This window comes from Pogoniulus pusillus, chromosome 36 (genome assembly GCF_015220805.1).
Source record: "Pogoniulus pusillus isolate bPogPus1 chromosome 36, bPogPus1.pri, whole genome shotgun sequence".
In the NCBI taxonomy this organism is placed as follows: Eukaryota; Metazoa; Chordata; class Aves; order Piciformes; family Lybiidae; genus Pogoniulus; species Pogoniulus pusillus.
In genome coordinates this window covers 4,129,591-4,153,558 of record NC_087299.1, presented here as the reverse complement: position 1 = coordinate 4,153,558, position 23,968 = coordinate 4,129,591, and the positions used below count along the sequence as shown (strand labels likewise).

At 48.9% G+C, this 23,968-nt stretch overlaps 2 protein-coding genes across 2 annotated transcripts; one reads left to right on the top strand and one right to left on the bottom strand.

Moving 5' to 3' along the window:
- Nucleotides 1–6,004: 6,004 nt before the first annotated feature.
- Nucleotides 6,005–10,319, bottom strand: TNFRSF9 (TNF receptor superfamily member 9). Its single transcript, XM_064171757.1, has 7 exons — nt 10,205–10,319; nt 10,025–10,123; nt 9,672–9,809; nt 9,109–9,175; nt 8,866–9,005; nt 8,525–8,659; nt 6,005–7,083 (listed from the first exon to the last, which is right to left on the bottom strand). The coding sequence occupies exons 1-7, from the start codon at nt 10,317–10,319 to the stop codon at nt 6,956–6,958; spliced, it is 822 nt and encodes a 273-aa protein (XP_064027827.1). The 3' UTR covers nt 6,005–6,955.
- A 1,561-nt stretch (nt 10,320–11,880) lies between these two features.
- PARK7 (Parkinsonism associated deglycase) lies at nt 11,881–22,776 on the top strand. The gene is made up of 7 exons (XM_064171956.1): nt 11,881–11,952; nt 15,999–16,130; nt 17,122–17,223; nt 17,841–17,900; nt 18,893–18,962; nt 21,329–21,415; nt 22,333–22,776. The coding sequence occupies exons 2-7, from the start codon at nt 16,041–16,043 to the stop codon at nt 22,485–22,487; spliced, it is 564 nt and encodes a 187-aa protein (XP_064028026.1). The 5' UTR covers nt 11,881–11,952; nt 15,999–16,040; the 3' UTR covers nt 22,488–22,776.
- Nucleotides 22,777–23,968: the final 1,192 nt, after the last annotated feature.

Sequence of the window (23,968 nt, the reverse complement as noted above, 5' to 3'; positions counted from 1 at the left end):
GAACTGAGCTTGATAAGGCCCCCCTGAGCAATCTTGTTTAAGTTCAGATGCTCTGCTTTGAGTGGAGAGGTGGAAGTGGTGAGAGGACTTTTGGAGGTCCTCCCAGATGAAATTTCTCTGTCATCTCTCTGTGTACAGAGAGGCCTAGTATTGACTTACAGAACACATGCTGCAGGTGCCTGAGCTTCAGATCCTCTTTCTCTGGGCTTCTCTTTGCTGGAGTAAGTGGATATGACAACAGAATTTCTCTACAGAATTAATCTAACACATTTCATTTGCCTCTTTCCCTGTGCTTCCCTATGAGAGAAAGAAGCCAGAGAGGAATTCTCCCTTCTTATCTGAGTCATGCAACTATTCGTTCCAAAACTGCAGACAGTAATTAGGTCTGATTTGATGCATGACCTCACTGTTGGATGCTCTGTACAAATGCTTCTCCTTCAGTGAACTATCAATGACAATGTCATTATCAATATTCACTCTGAGCATCCTCCAAGGAAAGCTAATGAAGCTCCCTTCACAAGCAGCTTATGTCCTTTGCCTTCTCTCGGGGAAGATTCAGCCTCTTAGAGCCATCATGAAGTGCGTCATGTGGAAGTTGGGCAACTTGCCCACAGCTTATTGCCTCTACTTAGATTTGAAGTTATCACTTAGACACTCTTTCCTCTACCAAAATGTCAAAGGCATTTACCTCAGGGGACAGTGCCCACGTCATGCATAGCAAAGAAACAGCTCACCCTAAACAAGGGGACGAGTCCCTGAGTACATGGATGAGAGAAGTTAATGTCAATTGCACTTGGGAAATTGATTGGCCAGAAACTCTGATTCTTTATCAAAACTACTACAGTGTGTTCTTATTTATGCTAAGAGACTTTCTTTCAAGGGCTTCAGTTTGAAATCACAGGGCAGCAGTCCAGAAAAGTGACTGAGCAAACTCTGCAGAGTAAGTATGGGTTGCCCTGTCGTGTAAGGTTACCCATAGTGATCAGTAGAAGCACCTGTTGGTGGTGTATGTGAAGAGCAAGTGGCCTCTGAAAGAAACAAAACTTAGGGTTTGGGTTTGCTTTAAAAAATAACAACCACAAAACCAAACCAAACCCAACCAAAAAACAACCAACCAAAGACCAGAACAAAACCAAGCAAACAAAAAAAAACCACCAACCAAAAAAACCCACCCAAAATTATCCACACCAACCAAAGACCAAACCAAAACCAACCAAAAAAACCCACCCAAAATTATCCACACCAACCAAAGACCAAACCAAAGACCAAAACAAAGCCACAACAAAACCAACCAAAAAAACCCACCCAAAATTATCCACACCAAGCAAAGACCAAAACAAAGCCACAACAAAACCAACCAAAAAAACCCCACCCAAAATCAAAGATCACATTCGGTGCTTCTGTGCTCCACAGCCTCTCTGGAGGTGTTCAAGCCCAGGTTGGATGAGGCCTTGAGCAACCTGTTCTAGTGGGAGGTGTCCCTGCCTATGGCAGGGGGCTGGAACCGGATGATCCTTGAGGTCCCTTCCAACCTAAACCATTCCATGAGTCTAAGTGTTGCAGTGGATGGCAAAAGTAAGCATTGCAGAGCAGAGGTGTTCTTTGCAGTAGTGTTTGGTTTAGGGATTTCTGAGGCTGAACACTTGTGGTGTAACTCTTTGGCTTATTATTAGATCTGTTTTGCATCCCAAAAAGGCTGCTCTTACACATCTCAGCAAGCCTATGAGTGAAGTAGCCATCACCATTGTTTCCTTTTCCCAGCCTGTAATCTAGTTTTCCTCATTAAAATGTTCCATTGGCCTCAAACCAGCATGCTGTGGTACTCCTGCCTTTCAGATTTCTCTCCAAGTGATCATAGAATCACAGAATCAACCAGGTTGGAAGAGACCTCCAAGCTCAGCCAGCCCAACCTAGCACCCAGCCCTGCCCAATCAACCAGACCATCACACTAAGTGCCCCAGCCAGGCTTGGCTTCAACACCTCCAGCCACACAGACTCCACCACCTCCCTGGGCAGCCCATTCCAATGCCAATCACTCTGCCAACAACTTCCTCCTAACATCCAGCCTGAACCTGCCCTGGCACAACTTGAGACTATGTCCCCTTGTTCTGTTGTTGGTTGCCTGGGAGAAGAGCCCAACCCCACCTGGCTACAGCCTCCTTTCAGGTAGTTGTAGACAGCAATGGTGTAAGATCCCCGAGAGATTCTGACCTAGGTGGGCTGAAGGTGCCCATGCCAAGGTGCTTAACTGAGGGCACTCCTCTGTGTGAGCACAGCCAACAGGGCTGTAGGGCTTTCTGAAGGCATTTTCTTTTGCTGTAGAATTGGTGAGTGGTCACCAAATTCTCTAGTATGGCACCACAGCTGCCAAAAGGTTGCTCTTTTGTAGTATAGTTTCCACCATTTTTGGTGGGGGCAGGAAAAAAACCCTCCAGATTTTTGGCTGGCACACTGTAGTCTGGGTGTATCCTCCAAGTGAAGCTTGACAGGCTGTTCCTTGATTCCTCTGTCCTCTTAGCACTCTAGAACCAGCAAACTGAAGCAACACAGTGTTTGACATGAAAGCAAGCAAGCCTGGCATGACTGGAACTTAGAAATACAGCACATTGGTATCTTCTGGGAATTGTATTCTGGATAATGCAGCCACAAACAGTGGAGCAGAGACCAGAAATAAGGTTTCTTCCACAAAACCTGTAATGGAACTAACTGTGCAGTTAGAGTTTATTTTTAAACCTGACATTATGAGGGCAGACAGTCTAAGGACAGAGAGGAATGTTTCTGCAGCAAGAATGGAACTTTCTCTTTACCTTTCTTCAGCTCTCCCAAGGTATCCCAAATAATCTGGTTCAACTGTCATAAGATAAAATGATCCAAAGGCAGGATAAAAACCTGATCTCATTTCTCTGGTCAGCACTCTGCATGGAAAGGAATCATAGAATCATAGAATCACCCAGGTTGGAAGAGACCTCCAAGCTCATCCAGTCCAACCTAGCACCCAGCCCTAGCCAGTCAACCAGACCATGGCACCAAGTGCCTCTTCCAGTCTTCTCTTGAACACCTCCAGGGACGGTGACTCCACCACCTCCCTGGGCAGCCCATTCCAATGTCAATCACTCTCTCTGTGAAGAACTTCCTCCTAACATCCAGCCTGAACCTGCCCTGGCACAACTTGAGACTGTGTCCCCTTGTTCTGTTGCTGGTTGTCTGGGAGAAGAGACCAACCCCCACCTGGCTACAACCTCCCTTCAGGTAGCTGTAGACAGCAATGAGGTCATCCCTGAGCCTCCTCTTCTCCAGGCTAAACACCCCCAGCTCCCTCAGCCTCTTGCTGAGAGGCTGTTAGTCAATGACTGTCCACACTTACACTGTCATTTTTTTTTCAAACCTATGTTTGTTCTAAAGCTGCTGAAATCCTTGTGCACAGGAGAAAAGTGGACTCCTGTAACCTCAGATGTAGTTTGCAACTGACTTAAATGGGTAACTTGGACGCTTCATGTCCAGTTTGAAAGGGTTTATTTCAGTCAGTATTGTGTAAACTGAGAGCAGATTTAATAGGGTTAAATCTGGCATCCTCAACTTGAAGTAGGCATCCTTGTATGGAGTTTGGCACTTGGTAAATGGAATAAAACCTGCTTTGTTTTCTTGATGCCAACAGGTTAGGTAGAAGACTTCCCTCCCTGACTTGGGCTGGTGGCTTTGGTCATCATACAGTGCAGTTTGGTTTAGAGTGTCTCAGGAATAGTTTGCTGCTTTAACTGGCAGGAAGACAGGATCTAGAAGGTGAAAGGAAACATAGAAGGTGATATCATAACAAACTCTTGCCAAACTGAGGTTAGAATTTCCATTTTCTTTGTAGATGGCTTAAAATTCCTATTTACAGTGAGGGAAATGGTAGTATCCAACAGCCTTTCTCATGCCAGTTCCAAGAACAAAACGGTGCTCAGCCATCTGTTCATAGAATCATTGAATCAACCAGGCTGGAAGAGACCTCCAAGCTCAGCCAGCCCAACCTAGCACCCAGCCCTGGCCAGTCAATCAGACCATGGCACTAAGTGCCCCATCCAGGCTTGGCTTCAACACTTTCAGGGATGGCAACTCCACCACCTCCCTGGGCAGCCCATTCCAATGCCAATCACTCTCTCTGCCAACAACTTCCTCCTAACATCCAGCCTAGACCTGACCAGGCACAGCTTGAGGCTGTGTCCCCTTCTTCTGTTGCTAACTGCCTGGCAGAAGAGACCAACCCCACCTGGCTACAGCCTCTTTTCAGGTAGCTGTAGACAACAACGAGGTCTGCCCTGAGCCTCCTTTTCTGCAGACTGCACACCCCCAGCTCCTTCAGCCTCTCCTGACAGGGCTGTGCTCCAGGCTCCTCACCAGTTTTGTCACCCTTCTCTGTACACCTTCCAGTACCTCAAAGGAGGGATAACAAAAAAGGTTTGTAGAAGACTGGATGAGGCCTTTAGTGCCTTTAGTTGATTGGATAGGGCTGGGTGCTAGGTTGGACAGGCTGAGCTTGGAGATCTCTTCCAACCTGGCTAATTCTGTGATTCTCTAAGAGTTTTGGAGTTTATATTATCTGTAAGTATCAGGCACAGAAACAGACCAGCACATCTGTAGAACAGAGAGGGAGGTAAGCAGCATATAACCTTTTGCTGTGGACTTTTTTGCTTAGCCACACAACTCTGGCAGGAGATTCTGAAGCCAAGGCGTGTGACAGACAGCTTTGATTACTAATGCCAGTAAGGATGCCAGGTTATGGTGCTGGTTCTGGAAGCAATAAAAAAGCAGCAGGCTCCCCTGCTTCAAACTTATCTTTGAAGAGGATTTGTTTCCCTTTTCCATGCCTGCAGAACTGTCTGACATCACCTCAGCCTCTGCACAGTCTGGGTAAGAGAACACTTCTGACTTCCAAGAAAAGCAAATGGAAATGCAAGAGGCTTGCACCTGGGCTGTTACCTCATCCTTGGCCCCCTGGGCTGCTCGAGAGTTGTCATGGCATTCCCAGACCCTTTTTGCTTGCTACATCATAAATTAAAAAGTCTGTTGTGAGAGAGGTCATCCATGGAGAGCAGACAACACAGAGAGCTCAGACTGTTAGGAGTGATTTGCCGTTTCTACATGAACTGGTAAGTTTCTTCCCATGTTAAAGGACCTGCATGGTCAGTACCAGCTCCCTGGCAAGCCAGAGTGCACACAAGCTACTGACTGCCTATCATCACCAAACAATACTTCTTTTCCACAGCTCCACTTCTGACTTATGGGCAGTCAAACTGTGCAGTTTTCATCCCCTTCACCCTTGCTGGATGAAGGGCTTTGCAGACTGTCATAGAATCAGTCAGGGTTGGAAAGGATCACAAAGATCAGCCAGTTCCAACCCCCCTGCCATGGGCAAGGACACCCTACTCTAGATCAGGCTGGCCACAGCCTCAGCCAGCCTGGCCTTAAACACCTCCAGCCATGGGGCTTCAACCACCTCCCTGGGCAACCCATTCCAGCCTCTCACCACTCTCATGCTCAACAACTTGCCCCTCACGTGCAGGCTGACTCTCCTCACCTCCAGCTTTGCTCCATTCCCCCCAGTCCTGTCACTCTCTGATAGCCTCAAAAGTCCCTCCCCAGCTTTTTTGTAGGCCCCCTTCAGATACTGCAAGGCCACAATAAGGTCACCACTTCCTGTCTTCAAGTTTGTGACCTTGAAGTAACAGTTTGCAGGGTTGGAAGCACTAAACAGAGGAGACTCAGGCTAGGGTCAAAAAGAAAGATTTATTCGAATACACTTCCCAGTTCAGGCTTTGGTCTGACATTTATTTTCTTACTGTTTTTATTCACCTGTACACAAGGTTCTATATGTCTAACTGTGGCTTGGTGAAATTATCTGCTCTGCTCTCTTCTGCTGAATGGAGAGCTGGGCTGTCATTTGTCAAACACAACAGCAGCATCCTCTTAAGCTGAAAATTATCCTTTACCTGACATATTGATGGCTTTCATTCCATTCCCCCCCCCCCCCCCCTTTGAATAACCTTTACTGAAGAAATAGAATATTTGGGGTTGCAAAAGGTTAAAAATGATTTTGTGAAGGCTGTGACTCAAACATGCATTTTCTTTTTTTAAGACCAGAGGAACTGTAATTGATCAAAGAGACAGATATCTGATGGTAAAATCTTTCCAACCTCAAAGTCACCAAAATAGTACCAGAAACGTATCACATCTACGTATAGCACATCTGCAGTGTACATAACACTTACATCACCTCAGAGATCAAAGATGAATGAGGTGGGGCTTAAAGGTGGTGCAGTCCAGCTGCACAGTGAGAGCAAGTCAACCACAGCTTTTCTCTGTGTTTCCACTGCCTTCTCTTACACTGCTCAAAGTAATAGAGCAGCAGATGCAAGCTCTCTCCTGTACAGGAGCTGGTGTGCAGTGGTCAGGCCAGGTATGCTTCAAGGGCTGATGGGCTCTGACGTGAGGTTTACCTGTACAGAAAGCCCAAGACTGTAAGCTTTGAGTGAAACTTTAGGAGCTGTAGCTCTAGACTCAAGAGGATGGCTGGCAACACTGTCACATGTGGCTCTACCACGTGCTGCAGAGCTTCTTTTAACTTCAAATGCTGTCAGACTTCACCTAAACTGTGGCTCAGGCACCACTTAGGAGGGACTAAAAAGCCATTTCTGTCCTCGTATTACTGCTTTTAAGTGCAGTACTTAATATATGCCAATCAGATACCACTTCTTAGGTGTGTGATTCCTAGTTCAAGAGGAAGAAAGTCAGCAAGCTAGATCCATTTATTACTTAACTACTTTTAAGAGGTGGAAAAATGCACTTTTTTTCCTTAGCAGGTAGACTGTTCAGCACTCTGAAATCCAGATTCTGGTACCCTCTCTATTTATGTGAACAGATTCTTCTTGTGCTCCAAAAGGGAATTCGAATGTGGTTGACCTGGGCAGTCCAGCTCCTAGTTCACCAAAAGATCTCTGAATTCTGTGCATTTGCTGTGGTCCTGATATTCACCTTGTTCTTCCTGAGGGAAGTGGCAGCTGCAGGCATCCTCTTCCTGGATTGATTGTTCAGGTGTGGCATACACTAAAGAAAAATAACAGAGGTTCACTTCCTGTTGTATTCAGCTATCTTATTTCATCCTTCCTCAGTCACAAATGCAGGAAGTCAGCAAGATCTTCCAAATGATTCAATAATCTGAACTTATTCCTCTACAGCATGCACATATCATAGAATGGTTTAGGTTGGAAGGGACCTCAAAGATCATCCAGTTCCAAGCCCCTGCCATAGGCAGGGACACCTCTCACTAGAACAGGTTGCTCAAGGACTCATCCAACCTGGTGCTGAGCACTTCCAAGGAGGTTGTGGAGCACAGAATGTGATCAAAGATCCCACTAGAACAGGTTGTTCAAGAACTCATCCAGCCTGGCTTTGAACACCTCCAGGGAGGTTGCGGAGCACAGAAGCACCCAATGTGATCTGTGATCACATTGGGTGCTTCTGTGCTCTGCAACCTCCCTGGGCAACCTATGCCAGTGTCTCACCACCCTCACTGCAAAGAACCCTTTCCTAACATCTAGTTTGAATCTCCCCTCTGCCAGTTTACAGAAGAAAAATCCAAACTAAAAAACTATGTAAGATGCAATTCTGTCTCATTTTTGTGCTGTGCTCTTTAGCTTCCCTAGCTCTCAGAGGCCAGTGCTGCATTCAGACTGACTAGAATCATAGAATCAGCAAGGTTGGTAAAGACCTCCAAGCTCATCCAGTCCAACCTAGCACCCAGCCCTGCCCAATCAACCAGACCATGGCACTCAGTGCCCCAGCCAGGCTTGGCTTCAACACCTCCAGGCACACAGACTCCACCACCTCCCTGGGCAGCCCATTCCAATGCCAATCACTCTCTCTGCCAACAACTTCCTCCTAACATCTAGCCTGAACCTGCCCTGGCTCAGCTTGAGACTGTGTCCTCTTGTTCTCTTGCTGGTTGCCTGGCAGCAGAGCCCAACCCCACCTGGCTACAGTCTCCCTTCAGGTAGTTGCAGACAGCAATGAGCTCTGCCCTGAGCCTTCTCTTCTCCAGGCTAAACAACATCTACATCTCTGTAGCAGTACCTCCTGACCTGAGAGACCCTCTTCTATTGCAGCCAAAGTTCAAAGATGTTCACTCCAGGCCATGAATTCTGTTTCTGAGCAGAACTGGCAAGTGCTGTTGCCATGCATTTCAAGGACAGTATTTGGAAGTAAGAGTCCATTCGGTTTTATTAACTGGACCAGCAAGGCTCAGCTGAACTTTTTTACCTCCCAAGAATACTTCAATTCTATGGATGTAGTTAACCTCCACTGCTGGTAGCACTTCCGCAGGTAATTAAGTGCCTTCTTCAATAAAAATTCCAAACCACTTTTCTGTTTATGACTTACAAGCTCAAAAAAAAATGAAGCTATCTTCAGCTATCTTTGCAAGACACTTAAAACCCCAGATTCCTGATTTGTCTAGCTTCAGAAAGAAAAACTGAAGAGTGGATCTTACTTTTCTTGAAGACTGTATGTAGTTTCTTTTTCTGCCAGATAGTGAAGCATATGCATGAAGGTAGCAGAAACACTATGCACAACAGCCCAGCTACAGCAAGAGAAATTCTAATGATGTCCATCTGGAGGTCCTTCCCTAGGAAGAAAACAACATCCTCTTGTAAGTCTCACAGAACAAAATTCTGTGCCCTTGCCTTAGCTGACAAACTGTCTCCAACTCTGCTTCTGGATGTCTGCAACTGGAAATGTAAAGAAGGACTCTTGCTTTAAGTGGAAAGTGAATGAGCTATAGTATGCTTCCAAATAGATGAGAATTATTTAGCTCTATAAGCAATGACTCACCTGGCACAGTGAAAGAAGAAAATGGAATTGCAGGAGATGTTGCAGGGAGAGCAGTGACTAAAGTGGAACTACCTGAAACATGCTTGCAGATGACATCTTTTGCTGCTGTTCCCGGTTCCAGGACTTGGTTTGCAGAGCACCTGAAAGACATTTGGAGCAAAACGAGGAGGGGGGGAGGGGAGCGGTGGCGAATCGAGTCAAGCGTAGTAGCTGTAGAACTGATTTTACTTTTAGTTCACTTACTTGGTCCAGTTTTTGCAGAAGCTGTTGGGCTGATCATTGAAAGTTCCGTGGCGGCAAATCTGGCAGCCTTAACAGATGAGGACAAGTACATTTGTGCAAGATGAGCACTTAAAAGATGTGAAACCTTATTTTTGCCTGCTTGGACACTGACTGTGGTTCTCATTCACAGAGTTACTATTTCATAAGCTGCTCATGTGCAAGGCAAGTCTTTCCACATGAACTATGGAGCAGTGCAGTACTCTGCTATAGAGACGGTTTATTTGGCACAGGGTGCCACAAATCACGGCTACCTCCAGATGAATTTCCCACGTGCTGGCAACAAAAGAACTGTCGTGCAAAGGGAACCAACTGCAGGATGACTTTGGCTGCAGCGGGGCTCAGAGTGCCGTGGATTTGCTGTCTCCTGTGCTCTCTCCTTGCACCAAGCATGCCATTTAGCAGCGGTGGCAGCTGCTGCCTGGCAGGGTTGTTACTCTGGTTGTTTCGGCGCTAGGCAGGAGGCAGCGGTGCACCCGCAGCGGTGAGAGCGGGAGGTTTAAGCTGGCGGGGAAAGGCGACCTTACCGCTCCCGGTGTCCTCCTGGCCCACGCCGCAGCTCCGGTGGCAGCGAGAGCAGCCGTCGCCGCTGCAGCGGTAGCCGTTCTTGCAGGTGCATTCAGCATCGCTTTTTGAGGAACAATTTTTTGAGTAACTGAATGGTCCTGGAAAGGTGGAAACAAGTCTTAGGCTCTCTCGGCGCGACGCAGCAAAGGTTCGGGACCTTTGCTTCTACACAATGAAGCTTCATCGGGAAGCCCCACAAGCGCAGCGCCTGGCTCTGCCAGTGCCGTTTCCACTCGCAGCGACCCGGCAGTCTAACGCCACGGAGGTCACCAGGGGTCGGTGAGGAGCCCCCTGCCCCGTCGCCGTCCGATACCTTCGCATTTGCGGCAGAGTGTGCAGGCGCGGAGTCCCGCCGCGCTGGAGAAGGTGTCCGGCGGGCACTGACGGCAGCCCGCACTCACCGAGAAGGTACCTGTGGGTCGAGACAGAGGGTGGCTGCCGCGGGACTGCGCCCGGTGCCCCTCGCATCGGCCTGTCCCGGCCCGTTCCTCACCCGCTGGGCATTCGGCGCTACCCGGCAGAGCGACTGCGGGCCCCGGGCTGAGCGCCAGTGCCAGCAGCGCTGCCGGCAAGAATGCCCGTCCCGTCCGCGCTGCTGCCGGTCCCATGGGGTCGGTGCGCGTCGCCGCGGCCTGCCGAAGTGTGCGGGGGGCGGCGGGCGCCGGCCGTTAGGTGCCGCCCCCGGAGGGGCTGGCTGCGTCAGCCCGGGGGTGGCGGGGAAACCCCTGCAGCCAGGGCTTTCCGGCTCCCCCGGCGCGACCCCTGCCTCTGCCGGGCAGCGCCCGCCGCCCTCCAGCGGGGATTCCCGGAGAGTTGTGCGCGGAATCCCCGCAGTGGCCTGGTGGTCTGACCCAGTCCAGCCGCGCCCCGAAGGATGAGTCTGGGTGGGAGGCCGGTGCGGCCCGGAGGGCAGATGGAGTGGGCCGCGTCGACAAGTCTGCGCACAGCTCCGCCATGTGCGGGATGCTGTGGCCGAGCCAAACTCCGCAGCGCAACAATACGCGGGCGCTGCAGTCTGACGGCGGAGCCCGCCAGCACTCGATGCCTCTCTGTGCGGAGCAGTCCCGCGGGACGAGTAGCCAGGGCTGGAGGGAAAGGCGGGGACCGATCCACGTCCCCGGCCATGCCCGGCGCGCAGACCCCCACCCACCTTGCGGTTCTGCGCTATCAGTCCCCGCCGCTCTTCCACGGGTGTGTGGCCACCGGCAGGGTCGGCAGTGGCTGGGGCCGTGGGGCCAAAGCGCGGGTGCGGGCAGGCGGAGCGGAAAGGAGAACGCAAGAGTCAGGAGTTCTGCAGCGTGCGTTGCAAGGGAGCGCGGCCCGCGGGTTGTACGCGCCCAGCGCGCAGGCAGATGAATGCAGAGAGCAGCCTCTCGAGGGTTTGGACTGGGTGGGTAGCACGCAAAACATCCTCCCGCTAGGAGCAGAAGCCCGCACCAGTATCAGGAGAGCCCCAGTGAAGTCCTTCCCTGTGACTTGCTCTCTTACGTGAGCCGTGGTCTAGTTGACTGGCTAGGGCTGGGTGCTAGGTTGGACTGGGTGATCCTGGAGGTCTCTTCCAACCTGTTTAATTCTGTGGTTCTCTGACCTTGACTTGAGCCGCTCTGCCAGAGCTCTCATGAACCTTCCAGTGGGGAACCGGACTGTGATTGCCAGCAGCTGCAGACTGACGCCTGAAGTGAGCTTTTAACAATTATTTCGATGTACGGAACTTTCTCCTTAAAACCGGGGGAACTGTCCTTGAGCCATGGGCGTTTCTTTGTATTATGGAATGGGCTGCCCGGGGAGGTGGTGGAGTCGCCGTCCCTGGGACTGTTCAAGGCAAGGTTGGACGTGGCACTTGGTGCCATGGTCTAGCCTTGAGCTCTGTGGTAAAGGGTTGGACTTGATGATCTGTGAGGTCTCTTCCAACCCTGATGGTACTGTGATACTGTGATGAGCCCCGGGACACAGGGCTGTGGGTTAGACGTTTTGTGGCGGACCTGGAGAAGAGGCTTGGCTTAGCACCCCGCAGGCTGTGAGGGCTACCTAAGGACAAGCGGCAGCAGCTTGTAGCAGGCTGACCTGTGCCGGCGGGCTGCGGAGCACGGCGAAGCTGCATGCTGAGGCAGCGTGCGAACACCGAGGCGCTGCGGCGGCGAGGGGCAGGCGAGCGCTGGCCGCGGGGGCGGGCTCGGGGCGGGGGCGGCTGCGCGCAGCGGCGGGGCGGGGCCGGGCAGAGTCCTCCCTGCTGCGGCCGAGGTGAGTACCGGTTCCGCTGCCGCCGCTCGCCTCGGGTCCGTCCCGTCCCGGCTTGCTGTGTCCGGCCGGAGGCGCCTCCGCCTGGCGGCAGGCGGGGAACTGGCCGCGGCTGGCCGCCGGTTCCGCCGGGCCGCGGTTCCGCCGCGTGGAGGGGGCGGGCGGCCTGCCGAAGGCCTGCGGGGTGCGTGTTAGGGCGGAGGCGGCCGCAGGCAGGGTAGGATCAGCCGCTTCTCATCCGGGGACTGAGTTCCGCTGCGCCTGTGCTCTGTGCCGCTGCAGCCTGCGGCCTCGCTCCCTGCCGCTGCTCACTCACATCCTTGCTGCGTCCAGTGGCGCAGTGGCCTAAGGTTGGCATGCGAATATGCAGGGACGAGGCCTCTCGCCTGGCCTGCCGGAGCTGCTCACCCTCGCAGCGTGGTTTGTAAAGCCCTTAGGGCGTCTGCTTCGGCCATCTGCCAGAAGCCACCAGCTGGAGAAATGTGCCTGTGCCCACCATGTGTGTAGCTTAAAAGTTTGACGCCTCTGTGTGTGCTGGCACTGAGATGCAAGTGGAAGGCATGTGTGTGCCAGTTGTAGGTAGCTTGGTAAATGCAGAGGCTGACAGATGTGTGCGGCTTGGTGCTGCCTTTTTGGAGAGCACAGCTGCACCGTGGTAGCATTTGCAGCCCGACTGCAGGCTGCTTGTGCACCCATACAGAGCAGTACTCATGGTAGCATTTACAGCCTGAGAGCAGGCTGCTTGTGCACCCATGCACAGAGCACTACTCGTGTAGCATTTACAGCCTGACAGCAGGCTGCTTGTGCACCCATGCACAGAGCACTACTCGTGTAGCATTTACAGCCTGACAGCAGGCTGCTTGTACACCCATACAGAGCACTACTCGTGTAGCATTTGCAGCCCGACTGCAGGCTGCTTGTGCACCCATACAGAGCACTACTCGTGTACCATTTACAGCCTGGCAGCTGCTTGTGCACCCATACAGAGCACTACTCGTGTAGCATTTACAGCCTGAGAGCAGGCTGCTTGTGCACCCATACAGAGCACTACTCGTGTAGCATTTACAGCCTGAGAGCAGGCTGCTTGTGCACCCATACAGAGCACTACTCGTGTAGCATTTACAGCCTGGCAGCTGCTTGTGCACCCATACAGAGCACTACTCGTGTAGCATTTACAGCCTGGCAGCTGCTTGTGCACCCATACAGAGCACTACTCGTGTAGCATTTACAGCCTGGCAGCTGCTTGTGCACCCATGCACAGAGCACTACTCGTGTAGCATTTACAGCCTGACAGTTAGCTGCTTATGCACCCATGTACAGAGCTGTACTCATGTAGCATTTACAGCCTGGCAGCAGGCTGCTTGTGCACCCATACAGAGCAGTACTAAGCCCCCAGAATTTGTCAGTGTAGTGCAGTAAATGTCTAAGAGGTGGAGGAGGAGACTGCATTTTGCTAGAACATAGAATCATAGAATGGTTTAGGTTGGAAGGGACCTCAAGGATCATCCGGTTCCAGCTCCCTGCCATAGGCAGGGACACCTCCCACTAGAACAGGTTGCTCAAGGCCTCATCCAACCTGGCCTTGAACACCTCCAGGGAGGTTGTGGAGCACAGAAGCACCGAATGTGATCCAAGAACCTCCCTGGGCAACCTGTGCCAGTGTCTCACCACCCTCACTGCAAAGAACTTCCTAACATCTACTTTGAATCTCCCCTTTGCCAGTTTACACCCATTACTACTTGTCCTGTCGTTTCCAGACCTTCTCAGTAGTCCCTCCCCAGCCCTTCTCTAGCCCCCTTGAGATACCAGAAGGCCACTCCAAGGTCTCCTTGAAGCACTCTCTTCTCCAGGCTGTAGAGCCCCAACTCTTGTAGCCTGACCTCATAGCAGAGCTGCTCCAGCTGCTGATCATCTTTGTGGCCCTCCTCTGGACTGGCTCCAACAGTTCCATGTCCTTCTTGTGTGAGGGGCTCCAGAACTGTACACAATGCTCCAGGTGAGGTCTGAGGAGAGCAGACTGAAGGGGAAGAATCCCCTCCCTTGCCCTGCTGGCCTCACTTCTCTTGCTGCAGCCCAGCACACGGCTGGGGAAAGAGAAAAGCTTTCAGGATCAGATGCCTGCTCGCATCTAAAGAACTAATGGGAGTGATGCAGACCTTGTCTAGAGTGTTTTTCTATGCTAAGAAGCAAATGCTGCATTTCCATGTGGTGGCTATTCAGGCAGTCTGTTGCTAATTGGTCATATTCATGCAAAAATAAATGTTACAGAATCAATCTATGCTTTCAGGATGAGTTATTAGGAAACTCTAGTTTGTCCTGAACTTCTTCCTGATACCTTCAATTTGAATGTTCTTGTTCACTTAGTCTTCTTCTTCCTGGTGCTACATGCTAGAATGAATGAATAAATGGCCTTGATTTTCAGCAGAGTGGTTTAAATTGGATATTAGGGAAAATGTCTTTCCTGTAAGAGTGGTCAGGCACTGGAACAGGCTGCTGAGGGAAGTGGTGGAGTCACCATCCATGGAGGCATTCAAGAAACGTGGACATGGCACTTGGGCACATGGTTTAATGGTCATGGTGATGTTAGGCCAACAGTTGGTCTCAGTAACCTTAGAGGTCTTTACAGCCAAAACAGTTCTGTGATTCTACTGACAGGAGGGAGCAAACCTGAAAACAGAATCACAGAATCAACCAGGTTGGAAGAGACCTCCAAGCTCATCCACTCCAACCCAGCACCCAGCCCTATCCAATCAACCAGACCATGGCACTAAGTGCCTCACCCAGGCTTGGCTTGAACACCTCAAGGGACGGCAATTCCACCACCTCCCTGGGCAGCCCATTCCAATGCCAATCACTCCCTCTGCTAACAACTTCCTCCTAACAAACACCCAGCCTGAACCTCCCCTAGCACAACTTGAGGCTGTGTCCCCTTGTCCTGTTGCTGGTTGCTTGGGAGAAGAGCCCAACCCCACCTGGCTACAGCCTCCCTTCAGGTAGTTGTAGAGAGCAATGAGCTCTGCCCTGAGCCTCCTCTGCTGCAGGCTGCACCCCCCCAGCTCCCTCAGCCTCTCCTCACAGGGCTCTGCTCCAGGCCCTTCTCCAGCTTTGTTGCCCTTCTCTGGACACCTTCCAGCACCTCAACAAGAATGAGAGGATGGTTTTCATTTGTGTGGGCAGCCAAACACAGATCTATTTTTTTTAGTGCCTATCTGGACAGAAGTCCCTACATAGGAACAAATCCCTGTCTGCTGGAGTTGATGACTTGAGAAATGCCTTACTACTCCACTAATGCTTTCACTGACTTGTACTGGACAGTATGAGTTAGAATATATTTTGCATGAAGTAGTTAAAGTTACTTTAACTTAACCTTCAAATGGAAATGTGTCCCTTCACCTCAAGCTGAACTTTGAGGCCAGGCAAAGAAGGCTAATTTGTTCCATTTGCTAGATTCTATGGTCTGCTCCCCCATCACTCACACACACACATATATATATGCAGACATATTTCTCCCCCACAAAATGGTGCAACGTGCAGAAAATCTGTTGCTGAGGTTTTGCAGGGGCACTGATGGAGTCATTATAAGTCACAGGAAACTCTTCATGAGGTGTGCTGTGTGGAAACTAAATACCAGACATTGGGTCAACACTCAGCTTTACAAACGCTGACCTGGGTGGGAGTCAGTGGTCTGAGGATGAGTGAGGGTGTGCATATTGAGAACAGCTCTTATCACCCACCTGGAACCCTTCTTTCTGGTAGACTCAAGTCATGTAAAGTTTTGATTAGGCCAAGTTGTTTTCTGTTCTGCTGCTGCTGTGCCTTCCACTGCACAAATGTCTCAATCCCTTAATGCGTTCTTAGTGAGAAGCTTTTCAGTTGCATGAGATGCCTGTAAATATTAAATGCAGCTACTGAACCCTTTTGAGGTGACTTAAATGAAAGATGATGTGAAAACACAAATTGCACACTGTTAAATTCACTGGTGGGAAGGATTTATACTGGGGGGGTTTGCCTTCCAATAGTCTCATTGTCTTTTTTTCTACCCTCCTCAGCCCCTCCCTTTAGACCTTGCCTAGCAGCAACCCCTCAAGATAATGGCCTCAAAAAGAGCATTGGTGATTCTAGCCAAAGGTGCAGAGGAAATGGAAACTGTAATCCCCACTGATGTTATGCGAAGAGCTGGGGTGAGTAGACAACAGAAAACCAAGGGAAACTCTTTGCCTCAGGTTGGTGTTAATTGCCAGGAGCTCAAGGCATAGTCTGCTGTAGGAGGTGAAAGTTTACCTGTGCCTTCTTATTGGCTAGAAAATACTGGTTCTGTGCCCCAAACAACTGATGTTTGTGCAAAAGATAACCTTTTGAAAGGGAGACTAATGCAGACTAGAGCAGCTGTTTCCTCTGGGAAACAAGTGGGATCAGCTCCTCTCTAACTGTCCTGTTTGAAAAGTTGAACTGTTGCAGATATTCATTAATCTCTGGGTATTTGGACTTCGTGGTGGTTTGTGGAAGCTTAAGTCTTGCCTTAGTGTACAGGGTTAACCCTTCCTGGGGAGTGATCTTGAACCTGACCCCAGGTGGTCTTGACCCCTCTCCAGGGATGGGTCTGAACATCACCAGGCTGGTGGTTAGCCCAGTCCACCTTCCTAAGATCCATAAAAGCAGGGGGGACTTCCTCTTTGTCTCTGTCTCTCCCTGCATCCTTGCTCAACAGCAACCACCATCCTGTTCCTGGTTCTCTTTGTTTCACCCACGAGGCAGACAAAACCCATTGCCATCAAACCTGGTTGTGTATTTACACATTTTGTGTCTTAGTTTTCCCTTCCCTGTACCTTTGTAACTTCTGTACCTCATACACCTTTTATTTATTGTTCAACTTTTCTTCTTTTAACTTCCAAATCACAGTGAGATTATTTATTTGGGTCTGCTTTACCTTTTCTCTCTCTCTCTCTCCATTTAATTTCTTTTCTTTTGGGAAAGAAGGGGGAAGAGGGAAGGGCATCCTATAAATTGTTACTGGTTCTATCAACTATATTTGAGTCTCTGGGAAATTTAAATTAGAACCTAGACACTTAGTCTTGACAGCTTTCAGCAGTGGTTTGCTCATTCTGTGTACTACAGAATTAACATAGAAGACAAATACTCTGAGTTGTAATGACACACATCTTCTCCTGTTAGATCAAGGTGACTGTTGCAGGCCTAGCAGGTAAAGAGCCAGTGCAGTGCAGTCGAGATGTCTTCATTTGTCCTGATGCCAGTCTTGAAGATGCCAGAAAAGAGGTAGGTCATCACTCTGATCTGATACAGTGGCAAATATAACCTTTCTCACAGCCTCAGATGTGGATCCAAAAGCTTAAGCATTACCTTTAGAAGTATGTTGTGTATTATGTTAGCTCCATGAAGCAGTGAACTAACAGAGCTGCACATCCTGCAGTGCTCCCCTTCAGTGTTGTCCTTCTTCATAGCATGCTAGGATCAGACACATTTCTTCTGCACAGGTGTTTGCAGAGCTTCATTTTGCATGTTAGGCAGCCCAACAAAATACCATGACTTGGAACAACTGAACAGTTCTGACAGGAAGCCAAACAGTGCTGTAGTTAGACCTGTACAGGAAGGCTGCAGCAAAACTACTTGTTTGAGCAGTGCAAGAGCTGTCACTTGTGTGCCAAAGCTCTTAAATGCACAAGACTTCAAAGTTAGTTCTGTAACAGGCTGTATGGATGGTAGGCTCTTCCTGGAGTAGGAAAGAGTGTTTTGTTCTGTAATTGAAACTGGGTTTGTTCAGTGGAAGAAAAGGTAGATCCCTTTGCTTCTCACTCCAGCTGCAGTGGCCTTTAAACAGTGATGCATGTAGTAGCCTCTGTTCAACACAACAGTTTAACCTTTTGTTTCTTTAGGGGCCTTACGATGTTGTTGTCCTGCCTGGGGGTAACCTTGGAGCTCAGAACTTGTCAGAGGTAAAGTTCTGGTATCTTAAAGGTTCATAGGCATCCTCATGAGTATTCAGGGCAGCATCTGCAAATTCCCTTCTGAATAAATCAGTAAACTGTTTGTTAGTTGTTTTAAGTCTTCTTATGAAATACATAATTGAGACAATGAGGTAAAGTCTTGGACCTGAATATCTAGTTAATAAACATGGAAGGGTGATCTGTGTTGTGGGAAAATCTCTGTTTGTGATCATATGAAGATGAAACAGTTGCAAATGAAGCTTTAATTTCATGAAATACAAAACAGGCTAAACCCACAGAACTCTGTTCCTTTGCTGAAGAGTTCTGTCTCTGGGCACAGAGGTGTTGTAGTGGTGGCAAAAATGTTGCAGAAGGCAGGCAGAGAAATAAGTCAATCTATCAGATAGGATTTAGATCATATCACACATTAGTGCCAGACAAATCAATCTATTAGATAGGATTTAGATCATATCACACATTAGTGCCAGACAAATCAATCTATCAGATAGGATTTAGATCATAATCACACATTAGTGCCATGGTCTGGTTGATTGGCTAGGGCTGGGTGCTAGGTTGGACTGGATGAGCTTGGAGGTCTCTTCCAGCCTGGTTGACTCTATGATGTGTAAGCCCTGGAATATGAAGCAAATGTCCCTTGTAAATCTTAGAAATGATAGAAACTGGAGATGTATGGTGAACATCTTGTGAACTTTTTGAGCAACAGCAGCTTTCTATGGCCAAGGCTGAAGCAGCTTTCTTGTGGGCCAGCTACTTCCTTTCAGTTACTTCTGATTTCTTTGCTCTCTCCTTGTTGGGCAATCATTTATTGGTTTCAGTTTTGCTCTGTAATGCTTTCATTGCTGTGACCTGAGGTGAGATGGAGCCTTGTCACGTGGTTTTCTTTGTAAAACTTGTTTCTGAATTTGCAGTTGAAAATACTTCCTCCATGCTTCAAATAATCAGCCTTAAACAGTGACTTCTGATCCGGTTTCTTCCTACAGTCTCCTGCTGTGAAAGAGATTTTGAAGGAGCAGGAAAGCAGAAAAGGCCTGATTGCTGCTATCTGTGCAGGTGGGTTAGCAATGTGTCTGTCCTTGTGAAGTATTAGGATGTTTTGAAGGGGCATGCAGACAACTCTTTGTCTTAGAAATCTGTGCTCCTGTAATCTAGGAGCAGGGGTTTCTGCTGTGCATGCACCCAGCAGCGTTCTGAGGTTTTGGTTAATGCAGTAGCAGAAGAATCTCTAGAACTGTGTTACTGTCTGTAAAGTGAAAAGTGAAAGGTAATGTGCTAGGGTTTGTTTTGTCAAAATATTTGCTGCTTCTGGTGAGCCTGAGGACACAGTGCTGGCAGAACATCAGCACTATCAATCTATCTCACATCTCCTCTGCTGCCCTTTGGCTTCAGAAGGAAGGATATAAATATAGAATCGAGGCTCCCCCTTCCTTGTCTGAGTGGTAGCAAAGGATGGGATTACTCTGAGGATGGGATTGTCTGCTTACATCCTTTGCACAGCTGAGTACCTGGTTCATTCTTTGAGAGATTTGTGTGTGAAGAAGCAAGATGGACAACTGCCAGTACTCTAAAAGTGAACTGAGAGGCTGGCCCAGGTAACTTGTAGCTGAGAATAAGAAGAGTGGTGATGAGTGTTGCGGTGGTTTGGGCGTTAACTGCCCCCCCCACATTTAAGAAAATCACCCAGACTAGGCTCAGCTGAGCTGGAAATTAGAATGGAGCTTTGTATTTACAGCTTAGCACAAGATTGTGTACAATCTATACAGCTAGAGACAGAAATGTAGTTAAAAAGGTAACACAGACACACAACAGCCCTCCCAGAAACCAGAGTCCCCAGGAGGAGCTCTCAACCACCCTTCCACCCCCTTTCCACTCCTCTACCTTACCTCATTCCACTACTCTACCTTTCCCCAGACTTTGTCTTATGTTCAGGGTGAGTTTGGAGAATCAGCCAGGGGGGTTAGGAAGTAGATGGGTTAGTCAGGGCAGCAAGTTAGAGAAATTCTTGCAGCCAGAGAGCATCTCTGTTATCTATGTTCTTGTTTTTATACTTTTCAGCAAGCCTATGAGTGCAGTAGACATCACCACTGTTTCCTTTTCATAGCCTAGCATCTAATTCTTCTCACAGAAATATCCCAGCTAGGTTCAAAGTAGCACAAGTGTGTAAGAGGCAGTCTGACAGAGTGTGTCTGTGCAGTGTATTTTCACTTTTCTGGTACGTTGCTTGGTTTCTTTTTTAGCTTTCATCTTCAGTCAGGTGATCCACATGCAGAGTTCTGAGCACAGAATCATAGAATCTATCAGGGTTGGAAGGGACCACAAGGATCAGGCAGCTCCAACCCCCGTGCCATGGGCAAGGACACCTTACCCTAGATCAGGCTGCACACAGCCTCAGCCAGCCTGGCCTTAAACACCTCCAGCCATGGGGCCTCAACCACCTCCCTGGGCAACCCATTCCAGCCTCTCACCACTCTCCTGCTCAACAACTTACTCCTCACCTCCAGGCTGGCTCTCCCCACCTCCAGCTTTGCTCCACTCCCCCCAGTCCTGTCACAACCTGATATCCTAAAAAGCATCCTTGAACCTGGCAGTGGAAGACTTCTACCTCTCTATCAGTGTCTCTCTCAGAACAGTGGCAGATTCGGAGTTGCCCAGTAAGGGCCTTTGTGTGTAGTAAGGGCAGTTCATTTATTTAGTTCCAGTGATTCTTAGAGCTGATTGCAGATGAACACAAAGAAGGTCATTTTACTGGACTGTATCTGAAATGAATAAAATGTACAGAAATCAAACTCAGTGTAGGCCAATCTGCCTTCAGTTTCTTTTGGAATTCCCTAGAGTTTTCTGTTGGATGACATGAGCCTTTGTTACACAACCCTCTTCCTTAATTCAAGCCAGGGAGGAAGTATTTCTTCCTTAATTCAAGCCAGGAAAAGAAAAGAGAAAGACTTTAAAACCAAAACCTTAGCAGTTAGCCCATGATTTGCCCAAAACACTGCTTGGCATGCAAATGCAACCTGTAAAGATCTGCTCAAATGCAATGTCATCTACATTCCAGGTTTAACAAGCAGTTTTACCTAGGTAATGTCCAGATTGAAGTGCAGGCTGCATCATTTCACACCTGGGAGTGAAATGATGTTGGTCCCAACCCCTGCAAAGGTAGCACAGTCACTGGTAGGACAGCTGCATGTTCTCTGAGCCATCTCTTCCTCTGTTTCCCTGTACAGGATGTCTTTGTGTCATGAAGGGGGGAGGGTTCTCTTTGAGGCTTTTTGCTTCAGTGGTTGGGGTGCCATCGTTTTGCTTAAAATCAGCTTGTCCAGTGAGCTTTGGAGCCTTGAGGAACCTAGTGCCTGATCATGTGTGCTGAAAAGTGTGTGTAGCAGAAAACAATTCCTCACTGGGGCAACTTTGTGTCCTTACAGGTCCTACTGCCCTTCTGGCACATGGGATAGGGTTTGGAAGCAAAGTCACGACACATCCTTTGGCCAAAGATAAGATGATGAATGGAGGTATCTGATAACTTCTAAGTTTCTCTCTACACCTTTCTCTGACTTAGATTTGTTTCTTTTAGTCAAGCTCTTGATTTATAAAAAAAGGTAAACTGCTTTTGCATCTTTGCCTTTCCTCAGTGATTTCCTGAACATTCCATTAAATGTTCCAAGACTGCATTTCTAAGTCTGTTTAACCAGAAAATACAGACCTGTATTAACATTCTCATCCTCAGGGAAAGTACACTGATGCTCTCATACAGGGAGCAATTTTTCCCTTACTCTCTTGAGGCTGAGCTGTTTCTTGCCACTTTGGTTCTTTACCTCGGTGGTCCCAACAGCAACCACCGTTAGCAGCTTTCTTGCTCTCCCATGAGCTTTGATACTGTGAGCAGCTGATGGTTCCACACATCTGTCTCACACTTAAAGTAGTGGTGAAGCACGAACAAGAACTCTGTGGACTGTAACAAGTCTGAAGGAGAGCAGGAGATGGCAGGCTTCCTCCAGTTTTCCTCTGCTTGCATTTGGTAAAACTCAAACTGAGAACAGGTACATAAAAGCAGTTTGACTTCCAAAAGTAACCTCACAGGAACTGGCAGGCACAGCAGGTGCTTCTTGAAGGGCTTGCAGAATCAGCAGTGCATTCCCATCCCCTTGTGAATAAGCTGTAAGAGCTCCCTGCAGGCCCTCCCTGAGGACTGCAGGCAGTAATGAGCTGCTTGGTCCTGGAGGGGCTGGGGTACAGAGCCTGAGGCAGGCTGGGCCCACACAGGTGGCTGAGGTGCCTTCTGCAGAGCACGATGCTGTCATCTCAGCCAGGAGCCGCTGCTCTTCAGCTGCTGTAGGCAGCAGTGCCCTGCAGCAGACAAGCCCATGCTTTGTGCCAGCTGTGGGCATTGCCAGAGACTGACCCTCTTTCTGTTGTGTGTCCCTCCAAGCACACTACAGCTACTCCGAGAGCCGTGTGGAGAAAGATGGGAACATCCTCACCAGCCGTGGTCCTGGTACCAGCTTTGAATTTGGGTTGGCCATTGTTGAAACACTGATGGGGAAGGATGTGGCTGAACAGGTGAAGGCACCCCTAATACTGTGAGAGTGAAATCCTGCTGTGGCACAGGGTGTAGAGCAGTTTTGTCCTTTAGAATAGCTGTAAGATGCATTGTTGTAAGTGCAACTTCATTGTGAGTGAGACTAGAAAATGCCCTTACCTAGACTAAAATACCTTCACAAACCAATGGTCTTTATTCCTGGTAAAAAGATCCTGTTAGCAACCAGCTTCATCAGGAAAAAAGCAGCCAGATCCAATAGTCTTAGGTCTTGGACAACACTGGAAAATCACATGGGAAAATGTTTGCTGACTGAATAAAATTGAAGCAAACCTGCTTATGTGTTGTTTCTTTGTGTGTTTTCTGCCAGCCCATGCCTGTGAAACCTTCTTACCTCTATGGCTAGACTTGTACTATTCCAAACAACTGTCTAGGATCTCACACAGTTCTTCTGCAGTATGAGCTCAAATAAGAGGGAGCCAGGCATGGGAACAAGCTCCCTAAGGAGGTGGTCACAGCCTCAAGCCTGTTGATGTTCAAGAAGCATCTGTATGATGTGCTTCAATACATGGTTTAACTTTCAGGTTGTCCTATAGAGTCAGGAGTTGGATGTGATGACTCTTGTGGATCTCTTCCAACTCAGGATATTCTGAGATTATACACTTCTTAGTCTTTGCTAAAAGAATATTTCCCCCCCTGTATCCAATTAAGGTCATTAATGAGTATTGATTCTAAGACAGCATGGGACCTCGCTACAAGCTTGGCTTAAGCAAGCATATGTCAGAGTTGCTGGACAGGCCTTTGGGGGAAGTAGTGGATCTGTATCCACATGAGAGCCACATCAGGAAGCAATTTTTATCTTTGCTACCTTGCTTTTACCAAATAACTGCTGTTCCTTGGTTCTGCATATACCTGAAGTGTACAGTCTGAAGTTAAAGTGGCTGCATGAGATGTCTTTTTGATTGCTTATTCTAATGGGAAACAAGTTCATGCTCAATTCCTGTGTTTTGGTAAGAAAGGACATAGGTATTGTGTGCCCAGGTGGCCAAGAGAGCCAGTGGCATCCTGGCCTGGATCAGGAACAGTGTGGCCAAGGGAGGTTTTTCTTCCCTTGCACTCAACACTGGTCAGGCCACATCTTGAGTGCTGTGTCCAGTTCAGGGCTCCTCAATTCAAGAGAGATGTTGAGATACTGCAACATGTCCAGAGAAGGGCAACAAAGCTGGTGAGAGGCCTGGAACACAAATCCTATGACAAGAGGCTGAGGGAGCTGGGGGTGTGCAGCCTGGAGGAGGCTCAGGGCAGAGCTCATTGCTGTCTACAGCTACCTGAAGGGAGGCTGTAGCCAGGTGGGGTTGGGCTCTGCTGCCAAGCACCCAGCAACAGAAGAAGGGGACACAGCCTCAAGCTGTGCCAGGGGAGGTCTAGGCTGGATGTTGTTAGGAAGTTGTTGTCAGAGAGAGTGATTGGCATTGGAATGGGCTGCCCAGGGAGGTGGTGAAGTCTGTGTGCCTGGAGGTGTTGAAGC